Source organism: Periplaneta americana, chromosome 4, assembly GCF_040183065.1.
Source record: "Periplaneta americana isolate PAMFEO1 chromosome 4, P.americana_PAMFEO1_priV1, whole genome shotgun sequence".
Taxonomy (NCBI): Eukaryota; Metazoa; Arthropoda; class Insecta; order Blattodea; family Blattidae; genus Periplaneta; species Periplaneta americana.
Window position 1 is genome coordinate 147273917 of NC_091120.1, and position 27199 is coordinate 147301115.

Consider the following 27199-nt stretch of genomic DNA (forward strand, 5'->3'; position numbering starts at 1 on the left):
TTTACAAGTTTTATATTTCCATTTCGTACAATATTCTGATCACGAGACATAATCATATACTTTGTCTTTTCGGGATTTACTTCCAATCCTATCACTTTACTTTCTTCAAGTAAAACTTCTATGTTTTCTTTGTGGATTTTCTCCTATAATATTGTCAACCTCATAGTAAGAAGCGGATGTAACCCGTTCAATTCCAAACCCTTTCTGTTGTCCTGGACTTTCCTATTGGATATTCTAGAGCGAAGTTAAAAAGTAAAGGTGATAGTGCATCTCCTTGCTTTAGTCCGCAATGAATTGGAAAAGCATCCAACAGAAACTGACCTATACGGACTCTGCTGTACGTTTCACTGAGACATATTTTAATTAATCGAACTAGTTTCTTCGGAATACCAAATAATAATAATAATAATCATCATAATCATAATTATAATCATCCAATAATAGCTTAGCAACTCACATCTGGATCATTCAATCGACCATTTATCTATTATTTCTACTTCTCAATCCAGTCTTTTGGTCGTTCATCCATACATTCACCTTTTATGTATCCAACCATTTTCCCATCATTCTTTAGAAACACTCATCCATTCATATATTTTTCCTTCCTCTGTCCAGACATGTACAACCTATTCGCTCATCTATCTAGCAATCCAATTATTCTAATTTCAGAGCATTCGTCCAGCATCTATTTATTCATCCACCAAATTTCAGCCATCTTTTTATTAATTTATCTATCCATCATTTATTTATTTATTGATTTATTTTATTGCTAGTAAGTTTGAAATGAATACAAGTTAATACAATGTAAGATAAATTAGCCCACTCCTGAATGAGTAAGACTCGTGCTCATTCATCCAACGTTCCAAATAGACATCTTCAATGTAACCATCTGCCATTATTTCATCCAGTTCTCATATTCCTACCCATATTTCGATACGTCCATCCATCCATCCATTAATCCATCAATCCATCCATCCATCCATCCACCCATTCATCCATTCATCCATCGATCGATCCATCCATCCATCCATCCATCCATCCATCCATCCATCCATCCATCCATTCATCTATTCATACTACATTCTTCCATCCATTTATTGATTCGAAAATCTGCCTGCGTTTTTTATAAGTTATCCATGTTCAGTGAATACATAAGCGTCATGCCTTGTAGGAAATTCAAATGTACACTTTACTTACAATAAGATATGTTACTGCCAATCCTTTTCCTGTTCTGTAATCTGTTATTTGGTTATGTGGTTGTTCAAATATGTCACCTCACCACATATCGAACGATCTAATAATAGAATAATTCATACGAGCTGAGATCTGCTGTCTGACGGATGACACTATAGAAAGTCTCAAGAGATATTCTGCTCCGATTCAATTCTGTCTCCAGAACAAATTACAAAACGTATTTAACTGTGTAGAAACCAACATAATTTTGAAATCGTATTCAAATCGGGGAAAAGACCAGTTATAGAAAAAAAAGTGATGGAGGGAACATAATCGAGCGCAATATGATCCAAATTATATAGCGAAGTATATTATGATGATGGGTGTTTTGAGAAACGACCTCAAGCCAGAGAAATTCAAACGATGTATTGACTATCCAGTGATATGATGGAGATTATTTCAATGATAATATAGAAAACAACGTTTTTTATTACAACGCAAGAAGATGTTTTAGCTTCCTCTGGCTGTATGCATTGAACAACTTCAAGACTAAAAACCTGAAGGTATGCTACAATAATATTGTTTTCATTATTAATTACTATAATAACAATAATACCGATAATGGTGTTAATAGAACTACTGTTAGCTGCAATGTAATGTTACTAATATTGGTGTTCATGACAATTTTACTCGCAACAAAATTATGCATATGTTCTACTTCATTTGCTTTTTAATATGGGTCTTCTCCTTCCACTTTTACCTAACCTTCTTATAAATATTGGCTGGTATGCATAAAGTTGAAGTATATTCTATTGCTAAGGTTTTCGTAATATATACTACGGTCTTTATGTATAAAAACTCAGTTAATTCTTCCCTACGTAGCAGAAAGTTGCCTGGAAGGCCGTGTTTAGTCTATGCTAAAATTCGTATTATAAACTACTATTTATATGCATAACAAGAAGTATATACTTCTACTTCTAAGTGTAAACTAAGAAAAATCGTAATATGCCCTGTTTGAGACTTCATTAGTTCAGCATACTGTAAGCATTTGAACGGTTTAAAATGGCAAATTCGCACTAGAAAATCCTACAAGGAAAGACGAGAACAATCAGAACGCGATTATTAGAAGTTATATAGATTTTACAAATATGATCAATTTCTGTAATGGATTATAATCCATTGAATAATTATTCAATTGTTGATTTTGAGATAACTAGAATTCAATCTGTTAGTTGATTTTTGTTATTGTTATTTAAAATAATATATTTTTAGCAAAATTATTCTATGAAGTTCTTGTAATACATTTAATTTACGTGAAAAAATTCCGTGTGCGTACAATATTTCAGATTACATGTAAATTTAATGACTACAGATTTTAAAGCAGGCCTATTAACTATTAAAAAATATAAATATAGTTTACTAACTTACTACTACAGAAATCAAATAAAACATAAATCTAATCGACATGAATATCGTACTCGAAGATAAAAGTCTACTTTATCACTAATTGAGACTAAATGTCATACAAATGCTGCTCTTAAACATGGTGCTATTTTCGGCCCAAGACTTTATAATAAAATTACAAATTGTTTTCCAAATTTGAAATATTTTAAAATTGAAAAATTTATAAAATTATTCATGATATGTAATATTAACAAATGCATGTATTTTTTACCTTTTATTTCTGTGGACTATATTCATGTTTTTATTGAATATCACTGGCTTCTGCCTGATTGTCAATTTATTATTAAATGTATTTTTTCTCTCTTTTTCTTTTTCTCTTTCTTCTTCTGTTTTCTTTTGCTCTTGTGTCTTATTTATTGGTTTGAATTAAGTTACTTACTGTATTTAGTGAACTGTCCTTGTAATTTTTATGTTATATTATTGGCTAAGACCACACTGTACACGAACCTGGCTCTTACGGTAGTGGCTAGAAACAATTTTTGTTTTATAATTTTAATTTGTACTCACTAGCTAGTTAAATAAATTCAACATTTTGGGACTATCTGATTTAGAATTTACGTTTCATATTATTTATTTTCTTCATTATTTTCCTTTTGTCAATTTTTTTTCCTACTGTAAACTTCTGCCTCAACTTTCATAGCCTGGATAGTTTTTTCTTTATCACTTCTTGCGGCAAAAGTTTGCGACTTGTTTAATAATGCTGTGTATTTTTTTAGTAGATTATCAAACTGTTGTTCGCATTCTATCTCTTCTACTCTTCTCACTTCGTCGTAATTGTACATTTTATTATTAAACTAACTAAATTTTGAGGACAACAGTCAATTTTCCCACCAAGAAATTAACATAAATGCATGTAAGGCGAAAACTAACAGGTGTTGACGGATAAACCCGAAGTACTATCGATAATCGATATAATCGAATATTCTTGATAGTTCATACTACCGTCGCGTAGTAAATACTATGTAGTAGTAGAATCAGATTTATGCATACAAAAAGAAGTATATACTTCTTCTTCAAGTATCTTCTACAGTCAAAATCAAAAGGTAATACTACAGCTTTATGCATACAACCCATTGTCTCTAATATCGTCGTGCGCCGCTGCATGAGGTCTAAGGCAGTTTCTGAACCTTTCTGAAGGTGAAGCTCAATTTTCCTCAATTTACTTCAGTGCGGCTCCTTGGCCTAAGATATACAATAGAACAGTGTTTCTCAACCGTAGGACCGCGGCCATTTCTGGGTCTAGAATGCAGTTAAGGGATGGAATTATTAAATTTCTATTTTCTACATTTTTAAAACTAGAGACCAATTTTTTTTATCTATACAGAAACCTCCTGTTATTAGTATTAATGTTTCCAAGCTTCATTAGTATCAATTTAATGATTTCTAAGTTATTATATATTTCTTTAATTTTTTACTTATACAAAATGTAGACTTTTTTACTTACTTACTTACTTACTGACTTTTAAGGAACCCAGAGGTTCATTGCCGCCCTCACATAAGCCCGCCATTGTTCCCTATCCTGAGCAAGATTAATCCATTCTCTATCATCATGTCCCACCTCCCTCAAATCCATTTTAATATTATCTTCCTATCTACGTCTCGGCCTCCCTAAAGGTCTTTTTCCGTCCGGCCTCCCAACTAACACTCTACATGCATTTCTGGATTCGCCCATACTTCCTACATGCCCTGCCCATCTCACACGTCTGGATTTAATGTTCCTAATTATGTCAGGTGAAGAATACAATGCGCCCAGTTCTGTGTTGTGTAACTTTCTCCATTCTCCTGTAACTTCATCCCTCTTAGCCCCAAATATTTTCCTAAGCACCTTATTCTCAAACACCCTTAACCTATGTTCCTCTCTCAAAGTGAGAGTCCAAGTTTCACAACCGTAAAGAACAACCGGAAATATAGGCTAACTGTTTTATAAATTCTAACTTTCAGATTTTTTGACAGCAGACTGGATGATAAAAGCTTCTCAACCGAATAATAACACGCATTTCCCATATTTACTCTGTGTTTAATTTCCTCCCGAGTATCATTTATATTTGTTAATGTTGCTCCAAAATATTTGAACTTCTCCACCTCTTCAAAAGATAAATTTCCAATTTTCATATTTCCATTTCGTACAATATTCTCGTCACGAGACATAATCATATACTTTGTCTTTTCGGGATTTACTTCCAAACCTATCTCTTTACTTGCTTCAAGACTAATTTACTACAATAAAATTTAATTTCCGGCCTTTAAAAAATGTACACCATGTTTTACATGCATATAATTTAACAGCAGAGCCATAATTTGAATGTGTAAGTGGTCTGAAAATTAGACTAAAAATAATTTATTTAGTGTCCGGATAATATTATTATTCTTTACTTTAAAAAATATTTACTTGATCCAAAAAGGGCACTGCAGTTTTGTTAACCATACTTTCAGAACATGAAAAAAAAATTCCAACTTTTTAGCTTGAAATTTGTTTGCGAGATTATAATACATTTGATGTGAGTAAATGTAGCAAAAGAAAGTGTTGGAAAATATTTTTTCCATGATCGTATGTTTTGTTGTATTTACAGCTATTGTTGTTAGGGCTTGAAAATTAGAATTCCCACACAGAAACTTGTTGCTAGGGAAACCATTCTTCATAACATAAAACTATAGGCCTACTGAAATAGATCCATTACAGTGCACTTATTGTTACTTAGTCACTTTTACAGTGCAATTTTGCGAAGGCTTTGGAATAACAGTGCTCTAAATTTTCAATACAAAATATGTTGCATTTGCAATTGTAAAAATATGACGTGCAAAAAATATTGTGTAATACACGTCCACTACATGCACACACAAAGGCTGTTCAAATCTTCTGCGTTTTAATTTACTAGTACTGCTTCTAATATTCCTATACTTCTTAATTTCTTTGCTTCTTAATTTTTCTCATAATTTTCCTACTTCTTGTGATTCTTAGTCGACTTTCGTTTTTCGTAATTCTTCTTTTTGTAGTATAGGTTACTGTTACTAATTCTTATTCGTCATTTATTTTGCTGTTACACAATTTCAACTTCACTATATACTGCTTTTATTTCCGAATTTACGCTTCATGATTTAAATGTTTGCTTCTGAATCTTCGTCTTATTATTTAATTCTTGCAGTTTCTCATTCTTGTCTACTATTTATTTTCTCCTACGCTATTATTTATTTTTTTCTTAATCTGTGTGTATTGTTTGTGGTTATTCTGCTTCTTGTTTTCTTTTCTGCTTGTTAATTTACTCTTGCTATTCTTTCTTCTTCTGCTGCTTCTTAGTTTCATCTGTCATTCCTTCTATTTCTTCACGTTCCATTTTTAGTTCTCCTACTATAGTTTGGTTTACTAATATTGTTACGAATATTTTTACTATTGTTAGAATTTCTTATATTCATCTTCCTGGTCACTACTGATTACACTGTTTCATATTTTCCGTGATACATCAGTGATAAAATGAAACTTGGCTGCAGACGTAGTGATGAGGAGTATATCGAAAAGATTGAAGATGTATGTTTGGTGGCTGCGGTTTGAGCGTGGGTGTTTTTTCTACCACATTAATGTTTCTGTTTTACATACATTCATATGTTTATTACCCCTAACTGAGCCTCTTTGATAACATCGGAACTTGATATCCGTTGTTAGTAATATTGGCGGTCAGGGAATGCATCACTCGAGGAAATGTGCGGAGGAAGTACTCTTGAAGCGACTAAAGGATCTGTCTGCTCGTGAGTATGACTGGTGCTTCACAAGTCTTAAGCCATGAGGCGGCGTGTCACTGTCTGGGGCTTCATTGGTCAGTCCTCCCAGGAATCTCTCGTCAAAACTAAGGTAAGATAAAATCTGGCGTTTAAAGGCATCTGAAATTTACCAGAACATTACGTTCAAATCCTCTAAATGTTTTGTTTCTTTTTAGTATTTTTGGGCCGTATTCATAGACATTGTTAGCGCGGGCTTTCGGTGGATTATCAGCGTTTTTCGTATTCATAAACCAGTGTTGGCGATAGGATATGATTTTAATTCTGTACTAGTAACCAGTGGATAGCCGGGGCTAGCTTAGTACGCTCGTAGCGCGTGCTGCGAAATGTCTATGAATACGGCCCTTAATTTCTTAATTCAACCACTATTTCAATAATATGTTGCCGTTTTATAGTATGTAGGTCTACTCAGTTTTACAAAAGTTGTAACTTTTTACGGTTGTATTAACAAAATAAGTGAAAATGTGATCGATAAAATAGCAGAGCAATGGCAATACTCTGAGATTAAGTGTTACTTTATTTAAATACTGCGGTGAAATTTATATCTCAGAAACCTATGGATATTTTCGTTCCATTTTTTTACCACAAACAACTCTCATAGACTTACTTATGTGTTTAAATTTTCAGAATGATTGGTTAAGAATTGTGCCGTTAAAAAAATATTTTCGTATAAATTATACAAAATCTTGGGAATCATTTTGCATGTGTATCTGAAATTGTGATGACATGTTTTTGTGCTCAAAATGTAGAGACAACATGGGTCTATGCACTCCTTGATTATTGTTCGTTAACATCACTTTTTTTAGCCAGAAAAAATTTTTATCTTTCATTACAGTACAAATATTCGAATTAAAAATTACATACAATACTAAAATAATCATATCTCCGATCTGGTGTTAGACAGAACAAAATGAATACTTGAGTTATTGCATAACATAATATTGATCGTGTGTGCCAAATTTCATGCATCTAGTCCAAGGCAATAAAGAATAAAATGAATCCCAATATTGAAAAATGAGGAAAATTAAATTTACAGATAATCCAAGTTGAAAGTTTAGTTAGTGATTATCTCATCAGAAATAGCTAGAAGGTTATGTTTTGAAGTCTGACCTTGCTAGAATCCTCCTGAAGAATAACTACATCCTTCCTGCTGCTTAAGGGCTCCTTCTGCTCTTATTTTGGCCATCTTCACCTGTTTTCGGTAGTGCTGGAACTTCTGAGTCGAACGTAGGATTCTGTTCCTGACGCGTCTCCTGTCCCGAGCAATACTAGTCTTCATCCCTTGATGACCAGGAGAAACACCAGCTTGCTGAAGAGTTCTTGTCATAGTTTTGCTGTATCCATGATTAAATTCACTGACTGCAATGGCTACAGCTATGTCAATTTTCCTTTTCGATACAAAATTTTCCTTTGGGCACTTGTTCCACACCATGCTGTGGAGACATTCATTGGCATTCTGTGTTTTTCCTCTCATACACCTCTCCAGGAGGTCAGTTGATGCCAGCTTCTGATAAAGAGGAATAATTTTCTCCAAGACAAATGGAGAGATTGGTGTGTGAATATGTTGTCGGTGCGTGCCGGGTTGTGTTCCCATAGCCACAGCTTTGTTGTAAAAGCACCAACTTTCAGGGCCAGCAGGGCATTTTGAGTGGAAGGGATTCGCATCAGTTGAGGAACAGTGGTGTAAAGTGGCCAGTACTGCTGTTCTCATTGCTGTAACATCATTAGTGTTTTCTCGTATGGCATTTCCATAATAGCGGGTGAGTTTCTGAATTGTAACATTTGTAAGACTCCCTGGCTTTTTACCTCCCAATTTAAATTCTTTGGCAACTTGTCTCAGCCCTGTACCTAGTCGTTTTGACACATGATTCACACACTCCTCCTTCACCAATTTAATAGGGCCATAAATCTTTACATTTTGAAGATGGTTGAAAGTTTTGCTGTCGCCATCTGACAACAGGGTGGTGTATCTCAGTCCATAATCTGTAGATCTCTTCCACAGTAACTCTGCAGCAAATGGCTCCATTCCACCAGACGATCCACTATAATTTTGTTGACACTCTGATTTATGACCTAGTTTCCATATACTGAACTCAGGGGAATCAACACCAAGATCTTTTGTAGCTAGTTGACATGCGTGGCAGTATTTAGATATTACAGCATAGTCAACAACATAACCAGTGAGAATATCTATTACAAAACCGACACCATACAAGGATGTGTGTCCCCTCTTGTGCCAAGAGCCATCGAAGCTTACAGCAATATCCACTGGCTCATTTCTATTGTCATCTGTTATGTTTTTCTCCCTATATACAGTTTTTACCTCTTCCCTAATTGCATGCATTGAATTTTGGGCTACTGTAGTGTTTGTTGCAGTAATAATTTTTAAGTGATCATTGTAAGAAGACAGTGATATACTGTTCACATTTAGCACTGCTGAAAACTGTTCAATTGCTGAATGCCCTCTCCCAATATTTGTAAATGCCTGGACTACTCTCCTGTTTATGTCAAATGGTGCCCTAGTCGATGATTCACTATTTACCACTCTATTCGATGTCAATACTGAACTTTTCTCACCATCACAAGTTGTACATTTCATGGAAATTCTGCAAGCAAAACCTTGGAAATCTCTTGTATGGAAAGCTAGTGTCTTGTTCCCACACATGTCACAAGATATATTATGCAAAAGTTCATCTAAACACTTCAGATTTACTATAACGTAACTTGGAGAATTGTCTGGTCCACAACATACACTATCTACATTGTCTTCCAGGGAACGTAATCTTACATTTGTATCGTCACAGTCACCAAATGGACCTGGTTGTGATGTAGGCATAGTATCTAACACTGGATGTTCCTCTTGAACAGATTCAGCTGTACTTACCACATCACTTTTTTTCCATCTTGCCTGAATCCTTGCCTTAGCCAACTTCTTTTTTTGCAGTTTTGAAACACCTGCACTTTTAATTGTATGCAGCTTCTTCCTAGGCATTATTAATGATGGTCTACACTAAAAAAATACCCTAACTAAAGTATATCTATTCTACCTAAAATATAATGCGCAATACGAAATAACTAAACTGTATAAATGTAAAAACTAGGAAATAAAAGTTCTAGAATTGAGAACTAAACTAAATTACTTTGCAAAACATATAACCTCCAGACAGAAAATAGCACATGGCAATGTTTACAAACGGAATGAGTCGCTTTCTGTACTCATATTTCCTACTGCATTTGTTGTGGTCACCATGAAAACATGTTTTCAAGAAAGAGTTTATGAAAGGTTCTAAAAAAAATTGAAAGTCGGATTCAGAGACATCTAGGGAATAGTTAGGAACTATTTGAACAACTGTAGTGTCTCAGTAGATAATGAAACACAAAGTTCAAAGAAAAACGTAGAAAATCCCATCCCTAAACTGTGTTCCTACTCCAGGAGGGAGCAGGAGATTTAAAAGGACGGGGGTGTGGCTCTTGAGCAATGCAGGCATTTAAAAATGGCTGTAATAACAGGTGTTCGAGTTGCGCAAAGGTCACCAAACTTACCACACTTGTTAAAAAGGACATGGAGAATATTTTAATGTAAGAAAAAATTTTTTTTTAACAAAAATGGCCATATTTCACCACAGTACCCCCTTATATAAAAATAACCTGAATGTGAGGAAGAATGTTGTACCTTGAACATAGTGTATCTTTGAACATTTTTTTTTGTTTCACATTTTTGCTGCTACCTAGAGGATTGAAAGGACTCAAACTGAAGTAGATTCTAGAGAAAGCCGCTAAGTAGCTCTGGTCATAGTTTCGGTTTGATTTATTGCAAAGTATGGGTTCTATGGACAAACAAATTATTTTAGCACCAAAAGTAAATATTTCGTTCATTGTTATATGTTTTTTAACACGAGACTAAATTGTATTTGTGACTATCAATCAAGAACAGTGCGTTCCCTATTATCTGGTGAGTAATGATGGCTGAGAACCAGATTGTTCTAAGTCCAACTTTTTATAAGAAACAAAATCTGTGTTTCATTGTGTTCCAGTTCTTGTCTGCATATATGAATCGAACAAAATTGTAAATATTTATCTCCATAAGGTTACTATGAAGCTATTCCAAATTGTTTCATGAAGCTTTGAATGTCAGGAGCTTAAAATAGCTCTCCTGAAAAAAAAAATAGTAAAACGGACTTAGAACAGTCTGGTTCTGGGCCATCGATTTGTTAATTTCCATGAGTTATTCGAACCTCTAGTTTTGGCAGCCATATTTGTTTAAACGTACATCCTCTTATATCTTTGAACACAAAAAATGTTCCAAGGTACACGACACTGTCTTTTTTTTTTTTTTTTGAGACCATGCCACGAAGTAAGTCTGGAGTTAAGAGGCCCCCAATTGATCCAGATGCCTTGAAGAAAACTATTGAAACCGTTATTGCTTCTCCAGGAAATAAAATCTCAATCAGAGAAGTCTGCACTGATTTATAATACATTTCAAATATGATTAAAAGTTTTTACAGCTATATTCCGACCTATATTTCATGTTTTCGAAGGTACAAGAGGGTATGTTCCAAGGTACATGAACCTGTTGTACTTTTGAACACATTACATATCCCGTCATTTTATTTTTTCCATCCTTAATAGATCTGTAAAACAGGAAAATAGATACAGGATGTTGTAAAGGAATCTTCCAAAATTATTTCAAGCAGTTTTTCATTTTCAAAATTTCAATTTCCAAAATTAGGAAAAAGTAAATATTCTGTCAAAAGTGTTTCAAGGTATAACAGTCTCCTCTGCCAATGAATTGCACCGTAAAACCATTATAAAATTTGAATTATATAAGGAGCATTGACTAAAAATCTGACAGGTTTAAATAATACAATAATACATACATATATACTTCTCCGTTTATAGTTTTCAAGTGTGAATTGAAAATTGATAAAAGACAATTACAGTGAACGTGTATTTATAAAGAGTGCAGTTAAGTGACTGACTGGAAAATTAAGACATCTTACCAAAACTAAAATACATTGAACCTGTAAATGGAAATCAGGATATGATAGTTTGAACAAAGTACAAAAATGAACAAGAATAGAATAACGAACAAGCAGTGTGTAGTGAGTCTATTGCAGGGATACAGAACTGGCGAGAGAGGGGTGAAAAGCATGGGGAAAGCGTTGGTTCCCCGTGCACAGTCCACCGGCGTTGAATGACGTACAGTATCTGTGGCCCGTACGCAATCACATAAGACAGACACTTAATGCAAATTTCCTCCCCTACCAAGTCAATGACGCGGGGGTGGAAGGAAGGAGTAAGTGACGTATTTCGATGAGTGAAGTAACACCACAATTGTCGCCCAGTTCTGCAAGCCTGGTCTATTGGGGATGAGAACTGGTTGTTGGATCAAAATGGGCCTATATTGAAAACGTAATAGATTTTTAGCGACACGTACAGGATTATAGTTACAAACTTTTAGGGATGATACAAGAGATAATTATGGATAATGTGTCTGGAAAAGTTACTTTTAGTAATTACAGAACGTGAAATGCGTCGAAGTAACATCGCAAAGTAACCAACCAATACGTTCGTTATCAATGGTCATGTTAGGTCATTTTGTAGTCAATAACGTAAGATTATGTGTTGCCATGGTATTATTTGTAAATATAATAAAAATTCATGCGAATACTGTCCAGAATTTTATTTAACAACTTACATTACGATAGCCAGCTAGCATCGAATTCATAATCAATGCACTGGAACCTGACCTCAATTTAAATGTAGCTGTTCGTGTATGACGTTAGGCTTGTTCAGTTTAAACATTACGCAATCTTACGGATAAATATAATTTTAATTTCTTTAGCTTCTTGTTATCACGGAAAGATTTGCATTAAGGGAACTGGGTCATATGCATTACAATATGGAAGGGTAAATGACAATGGAAAAAGGATGAACAAGCTTTGTCGGTCAAAATATAATAATAATAATAATAATAATAATAATAATATAATGTTTATGAGAATTCGCCATCAATAAATTGTAAAAAACAGAGATTCTGCACCAATTTTCAGAGAGATGAGTTCGATAAGAGATATGTGAATTTCCTACAAAATTCGTAGTTCTATACTGGAATGAAATATCGTTGACATATTATGATTCTTCATGAATTAATAATGAAACTATAGGTCTCGCAAGCAGGGAATGCCGACGGGTGGAATGCGAATGAAACAATGCGAGAAGGAAGAGCGGGTGACAGGAAAAGTCACAAGATAGCTCGAATGATATTCAAGAGTACAGTCGGAAGAGAAATGACATCGATAGAATCAATCTTGCGTTGTGATAGTTACATTACGACTTTAGTTTGTTCCATTGTATGTGAATACGTGTCTTGTATCGCACGGTATTATTATTTAATTCGTAAACATATGTTGCGCGTTTAATTAGCTTCGAATTTTTCTCTTGCTACGTTCTTTATTTCCTCAGCAATGTCCTCATTTTTTAATGTTCTTGGAAGAGACAGTACTTCCATCGGCCAGTACCTCTCGCTCCCTCGGCGTGCCAAGATACACACGTCAAAACAGACAGCAACGCCACCATTGCTTTTCGGTAATCGTTCCTTGCGCGAGCTATACTGTTATGTATGTGTCATCTTTATTGATTACGAAAGCAAAGGAGGAAGCAAGACTGAGAAGTACAGTACTTTCTCAGTGACTAAGTGTATAATTTTTTCCGCCTTACTAGCTCAATTGGTAGTTCGCAAGTTTACGAACACTGCGGACCTAGGTTCAAGTCTCGGTGGCAGCGTAGTTTTACTTCTGGTGGACAAAGCCAAGACTCCTGAGATTTTCGTGTGGTGTCTGTCGTTTCCATCTACCATTACACCACACTCTACTATATACAGTCACGAAGCTTGAGTTTTGAGGGTGCTAGAAACAATAGACTGTGCCAGTACTATTTTGCATTGCCTGAAATGAGGCGATATTAACGATCCTAGTGGTGAGCAACTATCTAATGTTTGCATATTTACTACGTATTGAGCTTCGTGACTATATATACTAGACTGTGATTACACCGTCACTCTCCAATTCAATATATGTTTGGCATCATTACAGTAGCATTAATAAAAATAGTGTCGATATGATGTAGTAAATTCCGACTTGCGTAGGTGTGCAGATTATATCAATTTGATGAGTCGTAGAATGATTTTGGAAGTGAATGGGCAATCTAGTGGGACTTTAAGGAAAACTTAAGCTTACACGGTTGAATCTGCAGATTACAGTACATTAGCTGTGTTGCAATATATAGTGACGATCACATAAATGTAGTTCCTGAAAGTCTAATCTGGCCGTCTCTTCAGTGTTACCAACTAATATGAGTTATCTCCAAAAAGGGAAATATCATAATGCTACCTAGTTAACAACTGCATTTTTTACTTATTTACCACATCTCATATTTATGTTGGGAGGTGTTTTCTAAATGATTTAATAATTCAGGAAATAGTATATTTTCCTTCTGAAATTCTCCTTTAGTGCATTAGAATTAGTGCAATTCTCGGCCTTTACTCCTTGCTCGTATTTTCTCCTGAAATGCGAACAGTATTTTGTGGAATGTAAAGTTTTTCGTAAAATAGATTCGTGTTTTTTTTTTCCAGTTCCACTTTTTACGTAAGTAAAATATTCGAAAAGAGGCTTTTTACAATCGATTTCTAGCAGACCTTTATTATGATTTATAACATAGACAAAAGGAGTCTTGTGGAAACTGATTTTTAGTAAGCCTTGCTTTACAGTTATGGTTGCTCTAAAATAATCATATTTTATATACAATTTATATTCATCATTTGAAAATAACAAAGTAAGTTGCACACACAGATAGAGACACAGAAAAATATAGAAAAGGAGAGAAAGTATGCCTAAAGTCACTCTTTTATATAACAGAGGCTGAAAACTTACATTACTGTCAAAACACTGAAATACTGTGGGAAACATGCCAGCATGAAAAGAATTTTTCTTAATACTTACTTACTTACTTACTTATGGCTTTTGAGGAACTCGGAGGTTCATTGTCCCCCCTCACATAAGCCCGCCATTGGTCCCTATTCTGAACAACATTAATCCAGTCCCTACCGTCATATCCCACCTCCCTCAAATCCATTTTAATATTATCCTCCCATCTACGTCTTATTCCCTCCGGCCTCCCAACTAATACTCTATATGGATTTCTGTATTCGCCCATACGTGCTACATGCCCTGCCCATCTCAAACGTCTGAATTTAATGTTTCTAATTTTGTCAGGTGAAGAATACAATGCGTGCAGTTCTGCGTTGTGTAACTTTCTCCATTCTCCTGTAACTTCATCCCTCTTAGTCCCAAATATTTTCCTAAGAAACACCCTTAATCTCTGTTCCTCTCTCAAAGTGAGAGTCCAAGTTTCACAATCATATAGAACAACCGCTAATATAACTGTTATATTAATTCTAACTTTCAGATTTTTTGACAGCAGACTAGATGACAAAAGCTTCTCAACCGAATAATAACAGGCATTTCCCATATTTATTCTGCGTTTAATTTCCTCCCGGATGCAATTTATATTTGTTACTGTTGCTGCAAGATATTTGAGTTTTTCCACCTCTTTGAAGGATAAATCTCCAATTTTTATAGTTCTATTTCGTACAGTATTCTGGTCAGGAGACATAATCATATACTTTGTCTTTTCGGGATTTACTTCCAAACCTATCGTTTTACTTGCTTCAAGTAGAATTTCCGTGTTTTCCCTAATCGTTTGTGGATTTTCTCTTGACATATTCACGTCATCCCCATAGACAAGAAGCTGATGTAACCCGTTCAATTCCATAGCCTTTCTGTTATCCGGAACTTTCCTAATGGCATATTGTAGAGCGAAGATAAAAAGCAAAAGCGATAGTGCATCTCCTTGCTTTAGCCCGCAGTGAATTGGAAAAGCATCAGATAGAAACTGGCGAATTTTTCTTAATACTTCGTAAAATGTAAAATTAAGAAAACTACAAAAAGGGAACTATTTCTAGAAAGATTCACTCTTTAATGTTTCGAGAGTTTAAACCAGTAGTTCAAGAGAAAGGAGTACTTTTCTCACCAGCAAATGTGACATTTCTGACAATGACGTCAGAATACGCATTCATCCAGGAAGTGAAGTGTTTGCGGTTTCCTTTCAGATTAAAGACCCAACACAGAAATAATGACGTCATTTGCTTGCGTAAGTTCACATCTGGATAGTTCTCAAATTTCCTTTAAAGTTTCTTTATAATTCCACTCTAAACATAAGATTACAGTATTTACTTTCATTCGAATATGCTCTTTAATGAATCTATTGTCTCCAGTGTCCAACTTTATAACCGTTTAATCGGTTCAATTATTCAAAATAAATTTATTCAGACGATACCCATATATTAAATTCCACGAAAATTCCATGCCCCATTCAGACATCAGGAACATCGCTATAATCAGCGTTCAATGTACAGCTCTTTCATCATAGGAACTCAGTACATACAATTCTTTTGTCGAGGAAAGTCGTCACAAGTAGAATAGATTTACTAGAAATTTTGTAATTATTTTCTGTCGATTGTAAAGTCACGCAAAATTGTACTTTTCCAAATCTCTAAATCAAGCACAGTAATTCATAAGAATTTACTTTTAACTACTAGAATGCTGTTCGTTTTAATACATTAGATTATTTGAAAAATATTGATTTATTTTTCGGAACACTTTGTGCATTTAAAAGACAAATTTATTCTGACATGACTACTTAGGTAGGTACTTGCTTCTGGCATTACATTCTGATATTTCATTGCAATTCTCACATAAAACAAATTCTGCTCTGAGCATTGTATTTGTTTATGTATATTTCGTTTTATCTCCTTCTTTACTGCAAGTATTAAGGTCATTAGCCTATTGCGCTTTAAATAACTTGTTAGCGTTCATCGGGTGTCCCGGATTTCTTCTTGCTTCTTGTCTGTAAGACTTTATTCTTTTATGCATTCGACCTTTATCTATGTGCTCCACGTGTTCCAACTTGGAGTTTCTGTATTCATCATCTGTGTCATTTAGGCTATTAATATTTGTTTCCTAATGTGAATGTTCCTTCTTTTATACAACCAGCAGTATATCTAAAAGAATCTCATCTCTGCTGCCTGCACTCTTCATTTTGTAATGAAATTATTTGTGACGAAAGTACTTTTATGGACAATAATATGTCTTTCCACCTTCAAATAAATAAATAAATAAATAAATAAATAAATAGATAGATAGATAGATAGATAGATAGATAGATAGATAGATAGATAGATAGATAGATAGATAGATAGATAGATGGATGGATGGATGGATGGATGGATGGATGGATGGATGGATGGATGGATGGATGGATGGATGGATGGATGGATGGATGGATGGATGGATGGATGGATGGATGGATGGATGGATGGATGGATGGATGGATGGATGGATAGATAGATAGATAGATAGATAGATAGATAGATAGATAGATAGATAGATAGTTAGATAGATAGATAGATAGATAGATAGATAGATAGATAGATAGATAGATAGATAGATAGATAGATAGATAGATAGATAGATAGATAGATAGATAGATAGATAGATAGATAGATAGATAGATAGATAGATAGATAGATAGATAGATAAATAAGTGAGTAAGTAATTAAATAAATAAATAAATAATTAAGTAAGTAAATAAGTAAGTGAGTAAGTAAATAAATAAATAAATAAATAAATAAATGAGTAAGTAAATAAATAAGTAAATAAATAAGTGAGTAAGTAAATAAATAAATAAGTGAGTAAGTAAATAAATAAATAAGTGAGTAAATAAATAAATAAATAAGTAAATAAATAAATAAATAATTGAGTAAGTAAATAAATAAATAAATAAGTGAGTAAGTAAATAAATAAATAAATAAATGAGTAAATAAATTAATAAACAAATAAGTGAGTAAATAAATAAATAAATAAATAAGTGAGTAAATAAATAAATAAATAAGTAAATAAATAAATAAATAAATAAATAAATAAATAAGTGAGTAAGTAAATAAATAAATAAAGCAAGCGAACGAACGAATGAATGAGTAAATAAAAAAATAATAAATAAAAAAATAAAAATAAATAAATAAACAAGTTAATTAATTAATTACTAAGTACAAAATAAGTAAATAAGTAAATACACACAAATATTTAAACATTTAAAAATTTGAATAAATGAATGAAAAAGATTTGAATAAATAAATAATAATAATAATAATAATAATAATATTAATAATAATAATAATAATTATTATTATTATTATTATTATTATTATTATTATTATCAGCAGCAGCAGCAGCAGTAGCAGTAGTAATTTATTAATGTCGCCTTTTTTGAAAAGTCATCTTTCATTAGGGCCTAATATAATTGTTATGATCATAAACTGAATTGCGTAGTGGTTTAGATCTACTGGCCAGTTGCAATTTCACAAAGTATAATTATAAATGTATAAATGTCCCTCTTACCCAGCGAGTTGACTCAGACGTAGCCTTTGAGGCTTGCATTCGGGAAATTCAAGTCCCGTGGCCGGCCAATCTGACCGGAGGTTTTTATGGTTTCCTTCAGTCACAAATGCAAATGCGGATTGGAAATTTACATACTACCATGATTCATCACCAATATCATAAATACTAATCAAAATCTATAATCAGTTACATGAACACAAGGCATCTGAAACGCACAATAGAAACAGGAACACAACAATATTGTAAAAACGGCCTACTGGTATATCCGTAGATCCTAAAATACGTGATATGACAACATTTAATTTCATTTTTATTTCATTTCATTTCATTTTTATTTGTCCATAAAAGAGTTAAGTCCATACCTGTGGAGTAACGGTTAGCGCGTCTAGCCGCGAAACCAGGTGGCCCGGGTTCGATTCCCGGTCGGGGCAAGTTACCTGGTTGAGGTTTTTTCCTGGGTTTTCCCTCAACCCAATATGAGCAAATGCTGAGTAACTTTTGGTGCTGATTCATTTCACCGACATTATCACCTTCATCTCATTCAGACGCTAAATAACCTAAGATGCTGATAAAGCGTCGTAAAATAACCTACTGAAAAAAGAGTTAAACCATAGGACTTGTCAGAGAGAGGGAGAGAGAGAGAACAATAATTAAAACAGAAAACAATAATTAAATTAGATAAAAATACAATAAATCAGGACCAATGTAAACCCATAAGTATTTAATCAAAATTGTAGGGACAGACGTTTGTTAAAATAATTCTTTAGATGTATTTTTTAAAATATCTTAAATCATTCGTATTTTTAATTTCAGGAAGCAAACCATTATATATTTTTAAGCCATAGACCATATAGCCTACGTTTTGTTGAAACTTGTCAATCGATATGCTGGAATATTAAAATTTCTCTTAAAACGAATGTTGTAATAATGAAAATCACTATTTCGATAAAAATGGTTCTTATTAGAATATATTAATTCCATAAGTTTAAAAATATATAAAGCATAAACTGTTAAAATATTAAAACTTATAAAATATTCCCTACATGATGTACGATTATCAACACCTGCCATGGATCTTACAACATGCTTCTGAGCAATAAAAGCATCACTCATCTTCAAACTTGATGTTGATGTTGAAGCGTGTATAAGTAAACTTTAAAAGATTATATCCCTCTTAACTAATTAAGGCTATTCGGATACGATCGTTACCTTATCAGCTATGGGAAGACACGAACAAGGGAACACATATGAAATTGCTTTCCTTTGTGAATTCCAGTATGATCGGTGAAATAGGATCCCATGCTTCTCGACATCCGAATAAATGCGTGCGGGGTCTGGGATGAGGGGAGTCTTATTTCCTGATACCTCCTCTTAACAAACGTTGAGATAAGCATATCGCCAAATCATACGTACTGTATGAGATAAAGTCTACAGACTGTCTAATAAATATGTCTTTATTTTATAAAAAGAATATTAGTTTGTGAACTGTATTGGGTAAATGAAATTAGAGCTTCTTCTGTATTCTGCAGATCATCGTTTAGTCCATTCAGAATGTACCGGATTAGTAAAGACATGCTACAAATATGATCCGAACAAATGCAACATTGTAAAATTCATTTGCAGAAAGATTTTATCAATTTTTAAAAAATAATGTACTTTTATAAAAATTCTACCGAGAAAAACCTGAAATTTTCAACACAAAAATACATTTAAATCTTGTAATACATGTTATATTAATGTAAAAGTGCTACCATTAAGCCATTTTATGATGTACAATGAGCGTGCAAAATTTCAACTCTGCAACACTAATAGTTTCTGAGATATAGGTGCATATATACACAAAAAAAAAAAATGTTTTAAGAAAACCGCGTTTAAAAATTAACATCAATTTCTGACTTACTTACAAATCTACACTAGGCTAATTATAATATTATCACTACTATTTAGGCCTACATCATTACTGTTATTTACAACACTATCACTACTGGTATTTACATTCTGCACAACGTTTTTACTTTCATGTACAGTCCAAATTTCACGAGAGGATCCCTGCTAGGGGAGTACGGTCCTTGCGGGGTAAGAGGAGAGAGTAAGCCAGTAACTCAGCGTTCTTGAAGGAGCAGGTGGATGGGAGTGGTGTCATTGGCCGGTTGGTACAGACAAGACTCAGTCAATGGCCGGCCGATTCCGTGCCGGAGATAGATTATAAGAGTGGTGGAAAAACTTACATTCTCTTCTCGTGAAACGCTAGCTGTAGGTAGGAGAGTTTTCCCTTGGAGGGACTGGACAATGAAGGGCAGAGTTCTTTCTCTCTATGTGGATTAGCATATGGAGTTTGGAGGTTATGTTCTTCATTATTCTTCTTAGAATAATTATTACCACGGAATTTACGTTTCTTACAATAGCTATTACTTCTACCCATTTTAAACACTTATTATGATCAAAAACACGAATTTAAAACATTAACACTGAAGAACTAACTCGAACACCAAATAAACTGTTATTTACTTGAAAATGTAAACGCAAGAAGCCCATACATTCATTTCAAGTAGAGCAACAGAGCTGGCAATAGCTGTGCTACAAAGAAACAAACTTTCTCGAAAATTCTATTATTATAGTAACCACAGAAATTAATAAAAATTCACATTTCAGTGAAGGGGCGTGGCACTACTGATTTAATGGGAGGTCACTTCAATTTAAAACTGCTTTCTGTAGGTTAGGCACATCGCAACATTATAAAGCGATATACGTATATTCTTGATCAGGAAGATTCAGAGAATTTATTTCCGTTAAAAACAAAAAATTCAATCTTCATACGATTCTGAGTACCTTGTCCCCTTAACGCTTCAACATTCCCTGTGGGTATTTGTAAACATTGCCCTCTAGGCAACGATTCTAGGCAACAACAGATCAAGTGAACAGCAGAATGTGTGAGTTGACAGGAAATAGCTGTGTAACGTCACGCCCTGCTCTAGCGGCAGGTATTGGAAATGACACGGAATTAATTAATTGAGAACGGGAATTATGTTTGGTGTTGGAAATGACCCACATTCTTTAAGGTATTGGAAATGACATGCAACGGGCTCCCTATGCCCCCTGCCCTTTATCTCCAACTACGGGGATAGCCAAGGATGCACTTGTTAAATTTTTTTACTTGGTTCTTTAACGATGCTGTATCAACTACGAGGCTATTTAGCGTCAATGAGATTGGTGATAGCGAGATGATATTTGGCGAGATGAGGCCGAGGATTCACCGTAGTTTACTTGACATTTGCCTCACAGTTGGGGAAAACCTCGGAAAAAAACCAACCATGTAATCAGCCCAAGCGGGAATCCAACCCAAAATCGGTGGGCAAGCGTCTTAGCAGACTGAGCTGCGACGGTGGCTAGGATGCACTTATAATGTAACTTACTGATACATTTAAATCACGCAAGCCTAATATAATTTCAGTAATTAAAACAAGGAAATTAAACTGGGCTAGACATTTGTCATAATGAATAAGGAGATGATGGCAGAGAAAATCTTTGAAGAAAAATGGAAGCTAGAAAAACAACGGGAAGACCAAAAATATATTTAAATTGCCTGATATAGTTTCAGTAATTTTATTAGAAAAAAAGAAGGTAAAACTGGACTGGATATATTGCTAGATGAATAAAGACTGGACGGTGAAATAGATAAAAAGAAAAGGGATAACACTTTGAATCGTGAGCAGAGGATGCCAAAGCTGAACTTAAACGGCCGTAGGGCTATAGAATTTAGAGAGAGAAAGAATGGGACATTAATGACAGAAAAAGAATAGAAGTGTCAAGTCTAGGGCTCACGTGTGACTTAGTTGTCGATCAACTGTCTAGTAATCTTTGGCTACAGTTTGCAGCTGATAAGGGACAGAACAGTAGGTGATAATGCATACACGTAGGCCTACGCTTAAATTGCCGTTCTCCGTTGCTCAATCTCTGGGCTCAGCGATTACACAAGAGTGCAAAATTACAAAATTATAGAGATATTTGTGTCCTTTTTATTTTAACAATTATTTTATACTTTTACAAAGTAGTGGCGGTAAATTAAGTAGCCGATTATATTTTATCATACTGATTTCTATTCAAGCTTTTAATGCCGATATGTTATTCTATAAATAACTTTCAACACACCACTTATATACCGTATTAAGGGGACACGTAGGCTCAAATACATTCTTATATTTAATTAATCACTGATCCCACAATTTTTAAGCTATCCATCTGAAATGTGATACAGGTATTTACAATGACAGACTCTATTATGATACTTAATTACAATATCTTACCATATCAGGAAGCCTAATTACGAATTCACCTAACCTAACCTAACCTAACCTAACCTAACCTAACCTAACCTAACTGATATCACAAGATATAGCCTAAGGAACATTTTCTCATGATCTATTAAAGATATGGTTCTGAAATTTTGTTCACATTTACTCTACATTATAGGGGAGAGTCGGGTAGTATCGGACATCGGGTAGTATCGGACAGTGCGTTTTTTTCATCTACAACCATATGGTAGTACCTGAATGACATGGTTACGTTTCTCTATGCGACATCACAGAAACGTAACCATGTCAATCAGGTACTATCATCGTGTGGTAGATGAAAGAAACTCACTGTCCGATATTACCCGATGTCCGATACTACCCGACTCTCCCCTATGTAACAAATTCCTATAGAGAGAATTTTAAAACTTCAATTGGGTTTTTCAAAATAAATTTAAAAATGTAGTAGTATTTTGGAAAAAAGATATCATTGCTTTGTCAAATTAAAGTTATTTAAATATTCACCTAAAAACAAAGTTTCCGCGCGGAAATGAGCATTTTTCATTCATTCATAGTGTTCTGCCCAAGGGCAGATCTTTCACTGGAAACCCAGCATTCTCCCATCTTTCCTATCTGTCTTCCTCTTTGTCTCCTCATATGTTCCATATATCTTAATGTCATCTATCATCTGATATCTTCCTCTGCCCCGAACTCTTCTCCCGTTCACCATTCCTTCCAGTGCATCCTTTAGAAGGCAGTTACTTCTCAACCAGTGACCCAGCCAATTCCTTTTTCTCTTCCTGATCAGTTTCAGCATCATTCTTTCTTCACCCACTCTTTCCAACATAGCTTCGTTTATTATTCTGTCTGTCCATTTCACTGCATTATGCAATAGAAAAGGTGTGTGCAAAATTTCATTACTTTATCTCAAATAGTTTCTGAGAAAATGCTTCTTATTTATTGAAAATTGTGTATTGCGGGTAACAAGTCGTAAATTTTGAATATGCACGCCACAAGATTGTTATTTTCTTTCACTTCTTATGGCCCACAAGAACTACAACAGGCACTGGTTATAGCACACGCAAGACAAATCAATTATTCTAAATCCTGAAGAAAAATCATTAAAAAAATCAAAGAAGCTAATTAGGCCTAAATATTACTGTACACAGAGAAGGGGCGTGGTACTTAACGAGCCATGGCTCTTTAAATTTTAAAACCCATTTAGACTAACATTTGGGCCGTAAAATTTTGTGGAGAGATTCCGAACACTATGTAATATTTTTTGGAGTAGCTTTTAGAAAATGTGATTTTTGGTCAGTTTGGACCTATAGGTACCTTCCCCTAGTAAACTATCGCATATGCCATTCTTGCAGCGAGAGAAATCGTGAATATTACAGCATAATCTAAGTACGCTATTACAAAGTTCATATTGAAATCTGTTACCCTATGAAACATTATAGCGATACTCCTGAATAGTTAATGCTTTATCTGTATTATTCTTTTACCCTTAAAACTAAATAATAGTATTTTACCAACAATTTCAAATTAATGTAACTCTGAAAATTTTGAGATAGGACACATGTTTATATGACATTTTTTGCTCAGATTGTCTTCGGCAATAAGCTCCGTAAGGGACGGTAAATCCTCGTGAATCAATCTGTGTAAGCCTAAGGTTATTCAAAAGTCAGTTCCCATTTTGAAACAGCTGTATCTTCTGTACATATCAGTAATTTCGTTTCATATAGGTACCATTACTGTTTAGAAGGTTTGGAGTTTTTTAATCGATTCATGTTTCGTTACTATGACAACTGTGTCACGCTTGTATAAACAATAATTGTTGTTCAGAATACAGACGGCATTAGGAAAGTAATTTTAATAATTTTTACAATGGGTTTACTTTTACATCATATCAAGGTTACTGTCTGGTGAGGTTTTACGTCATATTTCATAAGACGAAGAAATTGAAAATGGACAAACAAAAACAGTGACGGTAACCGGGCAGCGATATTTTCAAATGTTGCAAGACTTTGCAATACCAGCGTTACAGAATCATGAAATCGAAAATGTTGTTTTCATGCAAGACGACGCTCCATCTCACATACAGAATAATGCAAAAACACTATTGCGCAACACATTTGGTGATCGTGTAATTAGTAGGCATTTTCCGAACAGTTGGCCTTCTAGGTCACCAGACATAAATCCAACTGACTACTGGTTATGGGGTTATCTAAAAGGAAAGGTATTTCTTAGTAGATCTACTGCACGTAAGGAACTGAAACAGTCAATATCGTATGTCATTGAAAACATCCCTAGGAATGTGCTTACTAATGCCGTTAATATAGAAGAAAGACAATTTCTTATTGAACAACACAGTGGTACAGTAGTCATATTTATTTTTTTTCGCGTTTTAATATAATTCCATTTGTTTACGAACAAATTGGTGTTTTTATTTTTCTGGACTCTAAATATTTGACAAACTTATTACCATTTCAAAAATTTGAATAACCTTATATATTTGCATTCAGCAATAAGTTGTTTCTAGCCTGAAAAATGCGATAATATACATCTTATTTATTATTTAATGACACTTCATCCACTATGTGATTATCTAGCGTTGTTTATATTTCTGATAGCGAGATATTATTGTGGCTAGTTGAATCTGATGATTCTTCGTGTAATTCCATAACATTTGCTTCACGATTAGGGAAAAACTAGGAAAAAACAGTCATATAACTAAGTCAATTGAGACTCGAACTCATGCCTGACCGCAGCCACTGAACACGAATGTTGATTTCTAATTGATAGTTAACTTCGTTAACATGTATTTTTGTGCCTCAAGCTCTGCAGTAAATTGTGACTGGTCAAATGCTTTTATGTATCTAAATGTAACTTTAAATATGTTATTTTTCTTGTCTTGATGATAATATCATCCTCTATCCTGTTTACAGAAGCGAACGACTGTGGAATTGCGGAAGCAAGACTTGCCAGATCCTTCCGGTATGGAAACCGTAGCTGTCGACCTCGGTCAAGGTCTCTTGAGCGAGCTAGAATGCCCAGTATGCATGGAATACATGCTGCCACCCATAACATTTTGTCTAAATGGTCATAATGTGTGTACCAACTGTAAACCACAATTAACCAACTGCCCAACCTGCAGACAGCCGTTCGTCAACATCAGGAACGTGGCTCTTGAGAAACTTGCCAGACAGATGAAGTATCCGTGTACGTACAGGAAATTCGGATGCAAGGAAACATTCCCTCCTGGTCTGATTACGCAGCATCAAACCAGATGTCGCTACAGTCCACAGAGATGTCCGTTGGATAGACTTCGGAAACTCAAATGCACTTGGACTGGGAATGCAAGTGAAGTGAAGAAACATCTGAAGGATACTCATAAAGATCAGTGCCTTGAATATAATGGTAGGCATTCATTAGTTCTGTCAGGTATTAAGGCGTCGTGTGGTTACTTCAGGTTGTTATTCGCGTACAACGAGATATTTTATCGTCACTTTCAAATTAAAGATGGCGTAATGTACGCCACTTTACAGTATATTGGTCCAATTGAAAATGCTTCAAAATTTCGGTACAAGGTTATTTTTGTGAACAAGAAGAATACTGAGAGCATCATTGTGACACATGCAGCCAGAAGTATCTCGGAGAATTTGGAAGACATATTCAATTCCGGGAATTGCCTCAAATTGCATTACGACGTGGTGAACAGATTTACAAATGAAAACAGTGATCTCACGATAGGAATGGAAATATTCAAAATTGACAACTGACACATAAACATCTGAAACATTGCTTATATTAGTTTTTTTTTAATTATTTTAGTTTCATTCCGTATAGTATTAATAATTATGAAAAATTAATTGTGGTAAGAGTGTGCAATGTATTGTGGTTGTTACATAATCGTATAGCTCCTTTCATCTGATAGTGAGACACCAAGTCCGGTATCATAAATGTATGGTTAAAAAAGTACTCCTGCAAGAATTTGAGAAAAATGTGTATGACTTTCTTCGCTTCATGGTTAGATATTTTTGTAAGCCACTATTTCTTGCGAAAGCTTCTGATTGAAAGAAAATATGTGGGCATTCACAGTGAGCCAAGTTGTATCCGGAGACTGTTAGAAGACAAGTGCAAGTTTAAATAATATGAATGTACAGATTAACACGTATAGTGGTGTTACAATGTGAAAGCTCCTACCGCAGTTAACACGCCTTAGGCTTTGACTTAACAAATGGGAGCAAAATAATGGGATAATCAAAGTGATAAAATACAAGTGCTAAATAGAATAAAGTGATACATTAAGACTAAAAGGATAAGGATTAAGTATAAGTATATCGTCAAGAGATAAACTAAGAAATAAAAACTTTTGAGAAAGAAAAAAGGAGACATTCGCCCGAATAAGTGATGAATAACAAGACAAACTACTTGAACAGGAATGGAAGAAAATCTAAGAAGACTCAAGAAGCGATGACCTAAACAAAATGAAGTTACAACATCATAATATTTGGGGGTGCAAGGGAAAACAAAAGGAGTTAAAATATAAAAATTTACTAGAAAACAACATAATTACTACAGACATATCAAATATGTTACAATGAAATTTTAGTGCTGTAACTTTGTCTACTTCCAGTTAAGACAGTTTATGTTAACTTACTATGGGCAGAAAGTAGTGTAAATAAAAATATGACAACATGACTTAATTTATGCAATATTTAAATTTTGCTCTGCTATAAATTCCTCTTCATGAACTACATAGGGTTTCCTCTGTGCCTTTAAAATCAGTCACTTTAGAGCCAAATATTTCACTGAATTACAATGCAGAGTGAAAAAGACTGAAATGAATAATTATGATTAAAGTGAATCAATCTACAATATAATTATTTAGAATAGGTGTTGATTGGATATTTTCATTTCTGATAATAAAAAATCGATTTAACTGTATGTAGCGACCCCAAGAGTAAGAACTTCTCGTCCCAT

General features: G+C 34.2%; 1 protein-coding gene across 1 annotated transcript; it reads left to right on the plus strand.

Annotated features, from left to right (window-relative positions):
- Window positions 1–788: 788 nt before the first annotated feature.
- On the plus strand, window positions 789–26603 carry LOC138698288 (E3 ubiquitin-protein ligase Siah1-like). The gene is made up of 3 exons (XM_069824083.1): window positions 789–1736; window positions 6296–6481; window positions 25162–26603. Exons 2-3 carry the CDS (start codon window positions 6413–6415, stop codon window positions 25993–25995), a joined length of 903 nt encoding a protein of 300 aa, XP_069680184.1. The 5' UTR covers window positions 789–1736; window positions 6296–6412; the 3' UTR covers window positions 25996–26603.
- Window positions 26604–27199: the final 596 nt, after the last annotated feature.

What these genes read in the sequence shown, in the direction of transcription:
- LOC138698288 (XM_069824083.1), top strand. Translation starts at nt 6,413, where the DNA reads ATGAGGCGGCGTGTCACTGTCTGGGGCTTCATTGGTCAGTCCTCCCAG. An exon ending in AATCTCTCGTCAAAACTAAG is followed by an intron (nt 6,482 to 25,161) that starts GTAAGATAAAAT and finishes TCCTGTTTACAG; the next exon opens with AAGCGAACGACTGTGGAATT.